Here is a 17,268-nt window from a genome sequence, read left to right as displayed (position 1 = left end):
TTCTTTATCACGTGGAAGTAGAATTTTCAGCAAAGCAAGAAAAACAAAGTGCTACAGAAATTTAAGGTGGCTGAAAACATTCAAAAGTCAGTCAAGCACGTGCAAGCGTCCAATAAAGGCATCCAGTCCGGCGCTGTTTCTTGTGCAGCCTTCACACTACGAACGTAGGCAACAGATTCCCGGAAAAACTACCGAGTGCTTCCCGGCGCCTCAGCGTGCCTGTCACTCATTCGACGGGCCGAAAGTTAAGTGGGCCAAGTATCATGAACGTGTCAATTGATGGGTCAGAGGAATATTTGAAAGGCAGGAAACGAATTGTGTATAGTGCGACGTTACACACAGCCTACACCTCCTTCAAACGAAGAATAAACATCCACGATTGCATGAGGTGACTATATCTGAACCATATTAATGTGTTGTACCCGCGGTACAAAACAAATGTCAAAGAAGAAAAGTTTCTATGAAGGCTTTGTTGAAAGATTTCGTGATGGTGGAATAAAAGCCATTTTTAAGACCGCACGTATAGGTAACTTACAGCCTTGTAGACATACCGAAGATTCTGGTTTTGCCAAAACGTAATGCCAAACACGCCACATCCCCGATGCGTTTCGGTGAACGCGGGATACACCTTTCATTGGGCTGTTCCTTGCTTGACCGACCGAATCGCCACCGATCTCTGAGGGCTCATGCGCTTCGCGTCGCGCAACGCAGACGCATAAGCATTCAAAGAGTAGATATGAACGATAGGGGGTGATGAGGAGTTATATGGGCGTTATCAGGGCTGATAATGGTTCGGTGTGGATGCATAAGGTGAGTGATAACGGCTTATAATGGCCGGATAAATTTCAATAGAGCTGACAAGGTGCGATAAGGGTTGATAAAGGTTGGATCAAGTCTGATAAGATTGATAAGGATGGAAAAGGGTCGTATTATGTCCGATAAGGTTTCTAATGGCTAATTAGGGTTGATAAGGGTCGGAACGAATGAGGGTTCCTATTGGGCGGATCAAATTCGATAGAATTTTAAATGACACCGGGATGAATGAAGATGAGCAAGTGGCACAACGCTTACGCATACTTGAACAACTAAAGTAGAGTTTCTGCAAAACTTTTTGAACTCCCATAATTTTATAATTTCAAAGTCTAAAGCACATTTGATCAATGCATTTTCGATAAACGCAGAGCTTACACTTACGCAGTGCATCATAACCGGCTTATAGCCCGCACACTGCGTGCCGCCTACTGTTGAATTTTCCCGGCCAGTCTCTCACTTTTGCGCGCTTACAGTCTCCTGTCTCGATGTTATGCGTATCTTACAGTCATCGGCGGTTGCCGCAATGAAATTAACACTAACAGGAAGAAGCCCGAAAGACGGAGAAATGCGGAATATAAAATTGTCCAGCTATCTGTTTTTGCAACTTCGTTGTATTTCTAACATCATTAAGCCATTAGCATAATCAGTTTTCACCATCCTGTTGCTTCAAGTGAAGCAGCCTTAATCGATAAGATGTGTGCATTGTACTAATGATGTTTGATTTTCTTGACTACTTCTGTTTTTTATATTCTGTATAATTGCTAGGTCAAAGAATCAAATTATCTGGCGCGTTTCTCCTCATAATTTTCCTTCTGTGTTTCGTTTGCTGTTTTCAGTTTTAGCACTTTTAAAGCAGGTGATTTATAAGGAGCCACGTGCTAGAATGTGTGGCATAAACGTATTTTTTCTCCCCCCCCCCTTTTCCCCTTTTACTTATAGTCGTCGAAGACTTGACGCCATGGCGATCGATTGGAAACTGTGGAGCGCAAATCTTGCACCACACATTTTTTTTTTTGAATTGTAGTTCCGGGTATATATAGGTTACAACGTGTGTCTTTCTAATTAAAACATTCTTGATGGAGGTGTGTTGCATAAGCTTTCTGCAGTAATGCGTCTTTAACTGCATGCGGAGATTCGAAATGTTCAATTCAAATTCAGTAATCTTCGCTCTTCGACGGATATTCTATTGGAGAGCTCGTTATTCGATATTTTCGTATATTCCTTTATTTTGATTATATAAGGGGACAATAACGTTTACTGGAAGGCACTGGTTCGGGATAGGTTTATAACAACTCAAGACAAATGGCATTTGCCCACCACTTGAAACGAGGACTAGGAAACGACAGACACAAGGGCCAACTTTCAACTGGTTTTAGTGGTAGGCAGTTGAGTATGTATGTATAGAAACACGCGACTCCCTACCATTAAAACCAGTTGAAAGTTTGCGCTTGCGTTCTTCGTTTTCCAGTCCTCGTTTCAAGTGGTGGGCAAATACCATTTGTCGTGAAGATTCATTGGAGTTTCGAGGGAGAGCTAATAAATCAAATTGCTGGGTTTTACGTGTAAATTGAAACTACGATCCCATCAAGGAGGCACACAACAGTGGGGGAATCCAGATTTATTATAAGAACCCAGTGTTCTTTTGCACCTAAATCAATGTACAGGAGGGTCTTTGCATTTCTGCGCAATCGACACGCGGACACCGCTGCTGGCTTCGATTCCGCGACCCCGAGTTTAGCAGCGCAACGCCGTGGTCCCAGGATCACCAAGGTGGATACCGAGAGAACAATGGAAGTGAGAATAACGCATTCCAATACTAAATAGACGTCTCAAAGAACCTATCTAAGCCTTACTTTTGTTTTTATTACAAGGCGGACTAAGCTCGAACTTGATGCTTCACAAGCTTAGAAATGAGAAACTATTTGATGTTCAATATATTGAAACATTTTTCTATTTGAAAACTCCTATCTATTAAAAATAGTCGTGTGATTCGTGCAAACTATCGAATCGAATTTGCGTGTTTACTTGAACCACTGAACGCCCATCGTTTTTCGATGCATGAGCCTAGTTCACGAAGATGTTTTTGGCTCTTAAGCGCTGTTCGCCGCTAGCCAAGCACCCTCGGTAACATTACGTTCACTAGAATGATTAGCAGGCGTCTTCCGTCGTGAATATTTCTAGCATAAGGAACGATTTCGCGTGGTCCAGTACCAGCGTTTACATATATGCAACAGCAGAGCAACGCAATTTGCAACGCATTAACCTCAACGCCATGGCTCGTCGTGTGCATGAGCTATAGAAGCGATATTGCCCCTTCTACCCTTCTCTTGACCCATTAAGGCAGTGCGTCTGCCTATTGCATTGGTCCCACGTAAGTGAATTGGATGCGATAGATTGTTCGCGTTTGCATTTCTGCTGATAGCACTTGTAAGGATACGTGTTAAGGCTTCTCTTTTCTGAAGCGATCGTTTAAAGCACTTTGGCTCTTTGGTATGTACTATTAGAAAATTTTGGCTCAGTGGAATAAACTACCTAACTTTCAACCTGCACTTTTAGATAGGCGTCAGAATGAAAGCGTCACTCGAGCCTTTCCCATCAAGGGTGACATAATAACGCAAGCGAGAAAAAAATAATTTGACATAAATGCATTCAGGCGTTTGTGAAGAAGATGATCATTGCTATCGTGGTATAGTTAATGTCTGCCTTAAAGAAATGTGGCACTACCCTCACGATTTGCAAAAGTGCTCTCGCCAACCAATAAACTGAATTTTCTGGAAAATCAAACTATCCTAATCTTACAAAAACTGCCGCGCCTGTGGCCTCAAAAGTTACACACAGCAATGGAAGCAAGCAGCAGGCCTACGCTTCGTCTTTCAGCAAAGTGGCTTCCCTGTAATGTGCACTGGATGCTCGTATACATTCACAAACAGGGGTTACTGCGAGCACATTGTTCCGACGACGGTGACCCCATTAGTGCTCGCCGTATACTGACAGCCATACACGGCAACGCAGTAGCTACGACGGGAATCTGCGCGCTGCATTCCTCATTCGCGTTGACAGACGGCGTAAAGATGCATTGCTGTGACAGACTGAATAGCGCGGTGAGCTTTGCGAGCGTTGTCATACGACTTTGCAGGGTATTACACTGGCGACCAACTTTTTATTTGTGCTCCAAACGTCATCCACAAACATCAGAGGTCAGGGCGTTTATTACAAACATCCCGTACCTTATGAAAAAGCAGCACCCTCTCTCAAAGCGGCCAGCACTAGCAGGTGCCATTTATCGCAGTAATCGAGTGCTCCTGCGATTTTTCTTCCCGCACACTTCCGTGACAGGCATAAAAAGTGTTCGTTCTTTAATAATTATTCAACAGGCTCAAAATCCAATGGTCTAGAGTATAGTGAGGTATGAGACACATTCGTACAGACCAGTATAATAAGGTCCGTCGTCGCAGAATGTTACCTTATGCACGTTAATTAACACATTGCCACACATAGAGCATGGATACCGTGCTTCGCTTTCATGTATAGCCAGCTATCGTAATGCACTGGCTCTCCGGACTGAAATTATGCGGCATGTCTTGTGCTGCCTTTAAAGTAAAAAAACAATGCACATTAATAAAGTTTCACGAAGAAAGCTATATCTTACACGAGAAACCACTAACTTCAGATACAACGATTCCTCCCCCCCCCCCATTTCCGGGATACTTGAAATACGTTTTATGCGTTCTTATTGAAATGAAATACACTTACTCTCGGTCCAGAGCCAGACATTCAACACCGGGCTCCAGGGAGACAACATTTGCAGTCCGCTTGTCTTCTCTGGCGAAAAAAAGGCCACACAATTATGAATGCAGGAAAAGCATTTTGTTATTCAAGAGCTTATCAGCTCCAAACAAAAGTGAAACAGGCGAAGGGGGGCACGTTTATACTAAAGGCCTACCACGAATTGTAAGGTTGATGTCACTATATTCATTAACTCAACGCAAGCGCAGGGAGTGCTACGACTTGTGTCAGCCATACAGCAACGAGCGCTGGCCGCCTTGTCCGAGAGAAGAAAGCTCGCCCAATGTGCATTGCGAGCGCTTCCCGGGCGCTTCCATTGAGCCAGCGTCGCACGATCAGTGACAGACAATGGATGAGGATGTCTGTTCCTCGATGGAGCGACCTATAGAAATTAAGCCACAGAGTACGTAATCGGAAATATGCAATATCACTTCCAGGAGCACATCGTGAGCCGTTATCATAACATTTCGCCCATTGGACCAGAAGCTCCAAACTGCGGAAATAATGTAAGTCGTCACTTGTTGATCGCTTTTAGGAGTCTCAGTATTTAGGGGGCTGGATGGCCTGAAGAGACGTGCATCCCCTGATTTTATATATACAGTAGTATAGAGATCTCGTGCCTTACACTTCTGGGCCTAAGTTCGACGCGAGACTTCTTGGCACTGCGCATCCGCCAGCGCCTTGTCTATCCAGCACGGTGTTCAGACGCAGTTGGTGCTCGCAGTCTTGCAACTCAAAGTTCGACCTCGGCAAACTCACCTCAGCAGCGCTTGCTCACCGAAGTAGTCTCCCCGCCCAAGAACACGGATCTGCTCCTCCTGGTTGGTGCCTTCGATCCGCTGCGTGACCTTCACCTGTCACGTAGTAGGAGCCAACGATTACTGATCTGCTCTTTAGAGGAGCACCTACAATTATTGCGTATCGTCGACATGGCAGCTTGGTTGGGGCTCACACATTTGGATCAAATTCAGATGCTAAGCGTTTAGTACCTAGCCGACTCAAAGCACAAACTGATTGGAAAACATAACAGTTCGCCCTCACTTCATTTTGTGAAAATTAAGCGAGACCGTATTCTCTAGCGACTTTTCTCCCCCGATTTAATTTTTTGTTATCATCCTTCCTGTGTCGAAACTGATATCGGTGATAGCGGCGGAGTGATTTTATATGAGTCAATTACGAATAAGACAGTGACTGAAAATTAAAAAAAACTGCAAAACATGGCCGTCTGGCTGAAAATACTGCAAAGGCAGCACTGGTTCTTCGCTTGCCTTCACTGGAGAAAAAGCGTCATTTTTCTTTTGTTTAGAGCAATAAAGAGGCACGAAAAGGCATGAATACGTATATAAAGCATGACAACTAGATCTTTGCATTCAAAAGAACGCAAAATTGCTTCATGCAATCAGGACAAAGCACTGAGTTAGCAATTTAGCATTTCTAAGAGCGCACGTAGTGTTCGCAACGACCTGAGAGTGACACCAATCAAACATGCGGTTTCCTTCCTAGTAAAAAAAAAAAAAAGCTTGAGGAAAAGTTTTTTTTCATCATGCCAACATGTACAAATGCTTATATCGGCTACGTTAGCACACTGTATAGTGAATGAACGCTGGGGAACAATGCTACTGTGACGCGCAATAAAGCTGCGGATAGCTAAGTGTGGACAGCTGGGCTAGTTGGTTATGATTAGCATTTGTGTTTGTGTTGTCTTTCTCGCCTCGTCCGTGTTGAAATGTGCGCTGGAACTATGTTTCTCCGGATAGCCCCGGTTGTTTGGCACATCTAAAGTAAGCAAACTTGTTGAGATAGGTACATAAGTGATCGACGTTGGGCTACTTGGTGTTCCATGTGGAAGGGCAAACAGCGCGTAAGACAAGGACTAAGATTCACAACAATAACAACGTTGTCTTTATTGCAACAAGGCAATATGCAGAACCAGGACAGCCCCCACACGTGTCGAGCGTGTCGTCAGAGATAAAAAAATATTGATGAAAAGATTTGTGTAGAAAGGCGAATCATCGCATTAAAGAAATGTGGTTTTCCCTCATCAACGGTCTACGGTGCACTTTCTAAGGATGCGATTTCTTTTTTGCTTAAAGCTATCGAAGCCTTACGTGCTCACACATGCATTGCCTCCTTTGTGAATCGCGCGTGCTTCGGCTATCAAACGCGCGTAAACTTGTCGGTATCTGCAGATAGCCCTACATGCGCGAACGTCTGGTGTGCACCCAAAATTCCCACAATATAGCGCCAAGTTCCTTTCGTGTTCTCCCAGGAGAACGTTGAGGTACCATCCAGTTTGCCCTATATACGTCTCCTTGCAGGAGAGTGGAATCTCGTACCCGAGTCCCACGGTACAGTTACGGTATGGTCTCACGGTGCACCTGATAGCGAATTCATCTTTTTTGCTTCCTTCGTGGTTCACACGTCTGCAGAGCCGGGCTAACTTGTTTGGGGCTACTACTCCCGGAGCGACTTCCTTGATTTAAAAAATGAAATCATGGGTTTTTACGTGATCTGACTATGAGGCACCTCGTAGTCGGGTACATTGGAAATATGGACCACCTGGGGTTCTTTAAAGTGCACCTAAATCTAAACGCACGGGTGTTTTCGCCCCCATCGAAATGCGGCCGCCCTGGTCGGGATTCGCTCCCGCGACCTCGTGCTTAACAGCGCAGCACCATAACCATAACCACCGTGAGGTATTCTCACGTAGTAGTGACGGCAAAGAACACAGTAGCAATATTGTGAGGGACAGAACAAGCTTTTATTGGGCGAACCTGAGCCCACAAAATCATGCTACACTTAAAACACAGCGATAGCGGCGAACAGAGTCGGCGATGGTCGAATTCTGTTCGGCCGGTCAAGCGCGTCGGCTTTTACGCACAAGGCATCGAACGTTCCGGAGAAATGGCTGGTGCCCACGTGTCCTCCAGGAAGTTCTACACCATTTGCGTCACGCGTACATGCCATCAGATTACTCAAGGTTCGGTGACAGCAGACAGGGGATAAAACGATCGATAACATTTCAGAAACTTCCGATACATTCAAGCGCGTCCTTCGCTGAACCAGTGGTGTAGCCAGAAATTTCGTTCGGGGGAGGGGGGGGGGGAGAGGGGGGCTGTCGTTGCAGCTCGGCTTCCGCCTCACGAAATTTGTCAAGCGATCAAATAGATGAATAATAACTGCATTTCCATTGCCAAAGGTGCTGCAGACGAATTCTTAAACACTACGCACTGTCAAGACAAGTAAAACATCTATTTTGTATTTTTTTCAGAAAAGAATGCACTGGTATGTCCCAAAAATTGCGCCAGAAATAACTGATAGCAATGCTTCCATGTTTCTTGTCTATTTATTAAGCAATGGAAATATCCCACGAAGGTAAGAATTATAGCAGTTCGAAACCAGCAAAGCACGCCATGCCGCTGATATGAAAAATAAAACGGCCATGAAATTAACAATTTGAGGACAAATAGTTTAATAAAAATTTATCATTCAAAAACCGTGTTTACATTTTCGTGCTCATGCAACCGTCCCGGAAAAATTCTCAATGACGCTGTCCTTTGTGCAAATGTATTGCACGGGAGCAGCTGTCACCGATCGTGTATTGTAATTGCACCGATGTTATAGTCGCAACAGAGAGCACACATAAAAAAGCAGTTCTGCAAAATATGCGGGGGCGAGTGAAATGAAAGTGAGCAAATGCGAATATATGACAAACGGCGCATTTTGTTTTAAGGTAGTCTCCATGAACATCTAGTCGTTTGTCCCACTGACTAACGAGTCATTTATTTCCATAAAACTTCTGGGGTTGCTACTTCAAAAAGCCTGTAACTGACTATTTCAAGTTATCGTCCGACACGCATCTGGTTCCCTTGAGCTGTTTCTTTAGTTGCCCCGAAATGTAGAAGTCGCAAGGCGACAGGTTTGTGCTATATGGCGGATGTTGCAGTATTTGCTAAATGAAGTTTGCCAGTTTTGTGTTTACCACATTAGCGACGTGGGCACAGGGCACTGTCGGGTAGCAAGATGACCCGATTCTTAAATTTTCCAAGTCGTTTGTTCTTGATGGCGACACGCAGCCGATGCAGCGTTTCACAACATCACAAACGATAGATAGTCTTTCCAGGTTTAGCGAATTCGATCACTAATGGCCCCTGACAATCGAAAAAGAAAGTCAACTACACCTTTCCGGCGGAAATGACGGCCTTTGCTTTCTTTGGGCTAGTGAATTCAACTGTTTTCACTGTAAACCTTGCCTCATATTTCAGACTCGTAGTAGTGGCACCATGATTCGTCCCCGGTCACAAATGCAGACAAGTCGTCACCTTCGTTGTGATACCGGATCAGATGAGTCAAGGCAGAGCCGAGCTTCGCCGTTTTCTAGCCATGGTTCAAAATCTTAGGCATCCACTGCGCACACAAGATCCGATAACCGAGACATTCATGAATCATGGTGTGAACCGAACCGTGACTGATGTACACACGCTCTGCCAGTTCATCGATGGTTATCCTCCGTTGTTTTCTAATCAGCGCATCAACCTTTGCAATTGGGTTGGGGGTGATTGCACGGTGGCCTTCCCCCGGTCTTGGACGTCTTTGCAACCTTCACGTTCTCCTTTATCAAGAAAGGCGCTGACAGATGGAATAGCACACTGTGGTATAAAGTTTGTAAACAGGGATAGGGTGCCTGAGCAAGGCATAAAGTTTGTAAAGTTGTAAAGTTTGTAGGTGCCTCAGAAAGATAGGTCCTCCTATCGAAACGTTGGCCAGCCTTTCTGAGGCACCATCCCTGTTTACAAACTTTATACCACAACGTTCTACTTTGAGCAGTTTGCTCCAACACTTCACAGTGGCCAATTTAATACAATGTTCAACGTACACGGCAGCCATACGGCAACTAATTTCTTTTTGGGAAACACCTTCAGCTGTCAAAAACATCACGACACCATACTGTTCAACATTTGGAGCGTCCATTATGTCACGCAATCATGTTCAACCCAGTATATGAGAGTATTAAAGAACATTTATTCTAACACCTGCGTGTCCCTTTTGTAAATGAGAGATGCCTCGCAAATTATTACCCGAACCATTATTGCACGAGGTGGGTTGACTGTCATTCATTTGACTCGCCCTCGTGCATTATAAATGCGAAGATACAATGGAATATATAAATGCAAAGATACAGCTTGATAAAGGACAACTAAGTGTCACTGGAAACAAAGATCACTGCACGTATACACAAAACCTCGCGACAAAAAAATAGAATATACGTATAAGTATCCAATAGATCTAGGCATCTAAGAAAAATTCATTATATATAATGCGTCAAACAAGGCAAGTAAACATGTTGGTAAATCACAGATTCACAGATCACAGAAGCCTAAGGCCCGCTCCCCCTCCCACCACTCCCTCTGATGTATCGCACGCGATGGAAGGCAGCGCGCTTCCTCCCAGTTTTTCTCCCTTGCGCACACAAGAGTGAGCCACGATCGTCGGCTCACCCATGCCATCAGCACCTCCCTACGCTTTCACTCGCACAAACAGCATGCGGAGCGTGGTAACCGTGTTATCGCATAGGATTTTATACGAAACATGAGGGCGACGGCGATGGCAGGAATGCGCCTGGTGTGTTTGTATAATTGCTATTGCAATAATATAATAAGAGTATCCGGCAAGTGAAGCGTGCCATGGCCCATTAATTTCTGCAAAAGAAGAAGTAACAAAATGGAAGTTTCACCATGCGACATTTCGCTGCACCGCAACTCTTTTTTTCTTTGGTGGCGTGGGGGCACCGAGATGAAAAAAAAAAAACGCAAAGGAAAGCATCTTGGTCACAATCGCAAGCCTACTTTGGTCACCTATATTGTGGCTGCCGAAGGAATATCAAAGAAAACGTGAGACGCTTGGGCCACAGATAAGCATACGCATACTGCTCGGTATCCTACACCGGCGAGACAAGACTTTCCGGAGAGGTCGTGCTCAAGCGAACGCGTTGAAAACCGTGGAGTCCCAGCAGTGGTGCTGGCGAGCGACCATTCTTTCTTTTTCTCGTTTGCTAGCCAGGAAGCGTCCAAAACTCTGCCAGGCGATAATCCCCTCGGTTAGAGAAATATGAACGCGCATCGAAGTGCGCCGCGCGGTAGTTGGGGCAACATGAGGAAAACGCATGCGCTTTAGCTGGCTCTGGCAGCCCGATGGTATACGAGAACAAGAAAATTCAAAATGCTCAATGTGCCCTCGCGAATACAAGTCAAAGTAGAAAAATAGATAAGAACGTAGTTACCTTTACTGGCATTACTGTCTTGACATGGATGCTTTGGCACAGATTAAAACATGTTATTATTTTCTGTGACACGACGGCACAATTGAACCACCACAACGCTTCGTCTCATCGGACCTCGCTGCGTGATTTGTTAACTTGTCTGATGGTCTGTTGATTTGGCTTGTCTCATTGTAGGTCCGATGTACGCCTTTAGAAAAGTCAATTCACCTTTGGCGCCAAACATTTATAACAACATTAAACCCACAAAGTTCCGGAATTTAAAATGTAGAGCACGACTTCGGAAATGTCACTGCGCCTTTCACATCAAAAGTTTATGAGAACTTTATACCCACAAAGCTGTTGGGCTACTTCGGCGCGCTAGAGATAGGTGGCGACATCAAGATTCTGTTCTTCGGAAACGTGCGGCAGCATGGCGTGGAGAGTCGTTGTCGGGTTCCTGCTGTAAACCAGCTTGAACGGCGTGATCTGTGTTTCTTGCACCGCCGTGCTGTAAGCGAACATTACGTACGGCAGGAAGGCATCACAGGTCTTGTGTTCGATGTCGACGTACATGGCTAGCATATCGGCAAGGGACTTGTTAAGGTGCTCCGTAAGACCATTCGTCTGCGGGTGGTAGGCAGTTGTCCTCCTGTGGCTTGTCTGGCTCTATTGCAAAATGGCTCGGGTGAGCTCTCCTGTAGAGACGGTTCCTATGTTGGTGACGAGGACTCCTGGGTCGCCATGTCGCAGCAATAATTTTCTCGAGAAATAATTTCACCACTTTGGCTGCGCTACTTTTCAGCAGAGCTTTCGTTTCAGCGAAGCGGGTGGGGTAGTTTGTCGCCACGACGATTCACTTACGTCCAGATGTTCAAGTCGGAAAGGATCTCAACAAATCTATCCTGATCTGCTGCAATGGTCGGCAAGGAGGCTCGGTTGGCTGTAGTAATCGTGCTGGGCTTGTCGGTGGCGTCTTCCGTCGGTGGTCAGGCGCATCCAGTAATACCTTTCCTGTATCCTCGACAGCGTCCGGGAGAATCCGAGATGTCCACGAGTCGGATCGTCATGTAGGGCTTGCAGTACCTTTGGACGCAGTGCTGAGGGAACAACAAGAAAATAGTTGGCTCCGACTTGGTGAGTTCTCCTTTACGCGTAAGTTGTTTTGAAGCGAGAACGAAAGGAATTGATCCTCGCCTAAATGCCTAGGGATAACGTCGTTGTTCCCTTCCGAATACTTCACGCGGCTTTTTAGCTCCGGGCCTCCTCGTTGCTGTTCAGCGAAGTGTTCCGCGCTTATTATTACAAGGAAGGCATCGTCATCCTCGTCATCTTGCGGTGGTGGGTCAATGGGGGCGCGTGACAGGCAATCAGCATCAGAGTGTTTTCATCCAGGCTTGTAGGTTACAGTGAAGTCATATTCTTACAGTATGAGGCTCCACCGTGCCAGCCGTCCTGAAGCGTCCTTTAAATTCGCTAGCCAACACAACGCGTGATAGCTCGTGACATTTATGGCCTACCTTGGACTGTAAGGGCGGAATTTTGCTGTAGCCCAAATGATGGTGGGGCATTCCTTTTCAGTCGTAGAATAATTGCCTTCCGCTGTTCAGCGAGACCGGCTAGCCTAAGCTATCGCCCGTTCAAGTCCCCCTTTCCTCTGGACTAGGACGCACCGACGCCTAGGCTACGGGCGTCATTGTGGATTTCGGTATAGGCGTTCTCGTCGAAGTGTGTAAGTAAGGGCGGCGACTGCATGCATCGCATGAGTTCTTGAAATGCGTCGGTCTGCGGAGTTTCCCACTTAAAATCGACATCGCAGTTGGTTAGATGTGTTAGTGGCTCCACGATGCGTGAAAAATCCTTGACGAAGCGCCTAAAGTAGGCACACATACCAAGGAATCTGCGTACTGCCTTCTGGTCAATGGGCAACTGGAACTTTGCAATGGCAGCGGTCTTTTGCGGGTCGGGGCGGACTCCCGATTTTCTGATGACGTGGCCTAGGAACAGATGCTGATCGTAAGCGAAGCGGTACTTTTCCTGCTTCAGAATGAGCCCTGATGACTTGGTCTCTTGTACTGTCGCAAGCCGCCTAAGGTGGTCATCTAGTTTCCTGCGAAGACGACCACGTCATCCAAGTAAACAAGACAAGTCTGCCACTTCGATCGTGTTAACATGGTGTTCATCAGGCGCTGGAATGTTGCAGGCGCTGAGCACAGTCCAAATGGCGTAACCTTGAACCCATAGAGGCCGTCTGGCGTGATCAAGGCGGTCTTTTCGCGATATCACTCGTCGACTTCTATTTGTCAGTAACCACACTTGGGGTTCATCGATGAGGAGTATTTAGCGTTGCAGAGCCGATTCAATGCGTCGTCCATCCGTGGAAGGGGGCATACGTCCTTCTTCGTGATCTTGTTCAGTCCACGATAATCGACGTAGAAACGTAGGGTTTCGTCCTTTTCTTTCACCAATACTACAGGAGATGCGCACGGGCTTTTCGACGGTTGGATGATGTTGTCGCGCAGCATTTCGTCGAAGTTTGCCTAATAGCTTCATGTTCTCGCGTCGAAACTCAGTAAGGGCTCTGGCGCAGTGGTGGAGCGCACTTTTCAGTTAATATGTGATGCTTTGCGGCTAGTGTTTGTCGAATCCTCGACGACTTCGAAAAACAGTCTTTGTATCGTCGGAGAAGACTTCTGAGCTGTTGTTGCTTACCCATGGGGAGACTTGGATTTATGCCGAAGTCTAGTTCGAGAACCATGGTCGTCGAGGTAGATTCGGCAGAATCCGACAAGACAAACGCATTGCTGGCTTCCCCAATTTCCTCGATGTACGCGATTGTCGCGCCCTTGTTGATGTACTTGAACTCCTGGCTGATGTTGGTGAGCATCACTTCCGCTTTCCCTCCGTGCAGTCGAGCGGTCCCTCTTGCGACGGAAATTTCACGGTCGAGCAGTAGACATTGGTCGCCCTTAATGACGCCTTCTACGTTTGCGGTGTTTCGGTGCCGACGGAAATAACAATGCTGGAGGGAGGCGGGATGCTCACTTGATCTTCGAGCACACTGAAGGCATGGTGATTACGAGAGCTCTCCAGCGGTATCGCGTGATCTTCCGACATCGCTATCAACTTCGACTTCACGTCGATGATTGCGCCGTGTTGGTTCAAGAAGTCCATGCCTAGAATGACGTCTCGTGAAAACTGTTGGAAGATAACGAAGGTAACAAGGTATGTCCGGTCATGAACGGTAATTCTTGCCGTGCAAATTCCAGTTTGCGTTATGAGATGTCCTGCAGCGGTTCGAATTTGAGGGCATTCCCATGTAAGCCTTAACTTTCTTCAATTGGGCGGTGATGGGTACACTCATGACAGAGTAATCGGCTCCTGTGTCCACTAAGGTGTGGTGCCTGGGTGGCCATCGAGAAGCACGTCGAGATCGGTGGTTCTTTGTCTTGCGTTACAGTTAGGTCCTGGCGTCGGATCATGCCTGCGTCGCATTGACCTGCGGCTGGGACGTCGCGTCGTCAAGTCCTCTTTCGTCGGCGTAGTTTTGCTTGCAGACTTCGTCGGGATGGCGGCGTCTCGGTGACATGTCGTCGAGCCGGCGTCTTCGTCGGCGGCGGAGGATCTTCGTCATTTCGATGAACAGCAACCGCACCTCCACCGGTTGCCGCTTTTAGTTTTCCAGATATGGGCTCGCAGAGCGGCCCCGGGCTGGGCCAGTGTATGGACAGCGCTGTCACGACAGGTAGCGGCCTGGTGAGGGCGATGGGATGATCGAAGATAATTTCACTGAGAGGCGGCGAGGTAGTCGGCGATGTCAGGTGGGCGCTCGCCAAGCTGTGGACACGGCGTGTTGACGGCGAACCCTCTCAGTCTGAAGTCGCGGTATGGGCATTGGCGCTACATATGGCCGGTTTCTCCGAAGTGATTGCAGAGCGGGTGGTGGTCAGTGTCCGCCTTCTTCATGTAGCTGCGCTGGGCGACGTGTGGGCATGCTGGCGGCAGCGGCGGCGGTAGACGAAGGATTTGCGCCGTTAGAGAGCCCTCGTGCGGTCGCGGAGGATGACTTTGACGGCGGGCCACGGTGGCGTAGGTCATCGCTTGCGGCTGGGGCTGCGGTAATTGCGGTTGTACCTCAGCAACTCCAAACGATCGTTGAACCTCTTCTTTGACGACGTCGGCGATTGAGCCCACTTGAGGCTCAGATGAACACAAGATATTGTGGAGTTTTTTGTTCACTATGGCCCTGATGGTCCCTTGAAGGTCATCGCAACGCAGTCCTTAGTTGGCACACTGAGGCGTGAGCACTTTGCGCTTATATTGCCTAGTATACGTTTCCAGAGTTTTGTCAATCGCCGATGACTTTGTCAAGAACGAAGTTACGGTCTTCAGTGGGCTGCGAATCAGACTGGCGAAAAGTTCTTGCTTTACCCCTCGCATCAAGAAGCGGACTTTTTTTCCTTCGACATTTCCGGGTGGGCGTGCCGGAAAAGAGGAGTCATCTCTTCCGTGGAGATGGCGATGGCCTCATTGGGTAGCTGCCTCTTGTTTTCAGCAGAACTTCGGCCCTTTCTTTTGGGACAATGCTCGTGAATGTTCCCAGGAAGTTATTGCGGAACAGGTCCCACCTTGTAAAGGTGGACTCCCCGTTCCCGAACCAAGTCCTCGCGGCGTCTTCCAGGGAGAAGTACACAAGGCATAGGTTATCCTCCAAGGTCCAATGTTGAACGTTCAGATCCTTTCACAGGTTTCCAGAAAGGTTTCCGGATCCTCTGACGAAGCTCCACGCAAGGTAGGGGGCTCCCTGGTTTGTTGAAGCACAGTGGGGGACGCTAGGACTGCGTTGCGGTTCTTGAGCTGGCCAGGGTCTTCCTGGTCGTATCAGACAGAAATCCATGGTCCCGTAGCAGTCCTTGCTGTCTTCGGATAGCTCGCTAGTCTTGGGCGACGTTGGTGTTGTCGTCGGGGTTCGCGCTTGGATCGCAGCTTTGCGGCGGAGTTCGGTAGATGAACGTAAAGTACCTCCACCAGATGCCACGTTGTAGTGACCGCAAAGAACACAGTAGCAATACTGTGAATGACTAAACTAACTTTTATTGGGCGAACTTGTGCCCTCAAAAGCAGCCTACACTTAAAGCCCAACGATAGCGGCGAACACAGTCGGCAATCTTAGACATCTGCTCTGCCGGTCAAGCGCGTCTGCTTTGATACACGAACTATCGAACGTTCCGGAGAAATCGCTTGTGCCCGCGTGTCCTCCAGAAAGTTTTACACCATTCGCGTTGCGCATAGATTACATCAGATTACACAAGGTTCGGTGACAACAGACAGTCGACAGAATCATCGATAACATTCTAGAAACTTCCGATACATGCAGGCGCGTCCCACGCTGAGCGACAACATTTATTAGACGGTGAAAAGCACTCATTCGGAAAGGATAAACAAGTCCACGTGTCAATATGATGTGGACGTGAGAATTTACGCTCGTTTTTGTCCAGACACGAGCCTTTACTTCCAGCGCATGTGTTCTCCATCTTTCCTTGCCCTCGCCGTTTCTCTTTCTGAATAGACAGGTAAATCAACGCACTCCTACTTGCAAAAGTAAAAACAAAATTATTTGCTTTGATAAATGCTACAATGTCCCTACTGTCGCCCCACTCAAAGACTGCAAAATTTTGTAAGGCTGGCACGCTATAGCGGTGCTTGGTTGCACTCATTATTTTGTACAGCAGCCATGGAACCTTCTGAGACTGTGTTGTTATACGTCTTCATGAACCGTCATTCGTGATGCTATTGCCTGAGCTCGGAGGGTCTGAAATAGCGTAACCGCAGTTGGAATACAAGACATAGGCTTGGCAAGGATTCAGCATTTCCTCCTTTTGGTGCAGAACCTTTGGAAAGTAGGAAAAAGGCTCAATACTACACGGACTAATGCTCACTGCTCACCACGTTCTTTCTTGCTGTTTCTATCTATCTATCTATCTATCTATCTATCTATCTATCTATCTATCTATCTATCTATCTATCTATCTATCTATCTATCTATCTATCTATCTATCTATCTATCTATCTATCTATCTATCTATCTATCTATCTATCTATCTATCTATCTATCTATCTATCTATCTATCTATCTATCTATCTATCTATCTATCTATCATTTTCTTTCTTTCTTTCTTTCGTTCTTCGTCTCTCCGTAAGCCACCCGGGCCACAAACCGCAATATCGCCGCGTGGTACAAGACGACGTGCTTACTGCGACATCGGGACTATTGCAGCAGGAACCAGATTAAATCCAGTGTCCGATCTCTACGAAGACCCGCAAGAGCGCAGAACCACCCTGGACCACTGAGCTGTGCAGACCTCATACGCAGTGTTTGTTCTGGGAGCACGCAAATTGCTGGCAGACAGACG

At 46.9% G+C, this 17,268-nt stretch overlaps 1 protein-coding gene across 2 annotated transcripts in view; it reads right to left on the bottom strand.

The window, feature by feature from the left end:
- LOC139052148 (cGMP-dependent protein kinase, isozyme 1-like) overlaps nt 1-17,268 on the bottom strand; it is a 455,731-nt gene that overhangs the window by 211,495 nt on the left and 226,968 nt on the right. For both annotated transcript variants that reach the window (XM_070529239.1, XM_070529240.1), the window contains 2 exons: nt 5,359-5,453; nt 4,567-4,635 (listed from right to left, as the gene is read on the bottom strand). In XM_070529239.1, coding sequence (XP_070385340.1) covers nt 4,567-4,635; nt 5,359-5,453 — 164 coding nt within the window. The remainder of the gene's footprint in view (nt 1-4,566; nt 4,636-5,358; nt 5,454-17,268) is intronic.

Source organism: Dermacentor albipictus, unplaced genomic scaffold, assembly GCF_038994185.2.
Source record: "Dermacentor albipictus isolate Rhodes 1998 colony unplaced genomic scaffold, USDA_Dalb.pri_finalv2 scaffold_19, whole genome shotgun sequence".
NCBI lineage: Eukaryota > Metazoa > Arthropoda > Arachnida > Ixodida > Ixodidae > Dermacentor > Dermacentor albipictus.
Note: the sequence above shows the minus strand (reverse complement) of the source record. Positions and strands in the feature narration are given on the sequence as shown.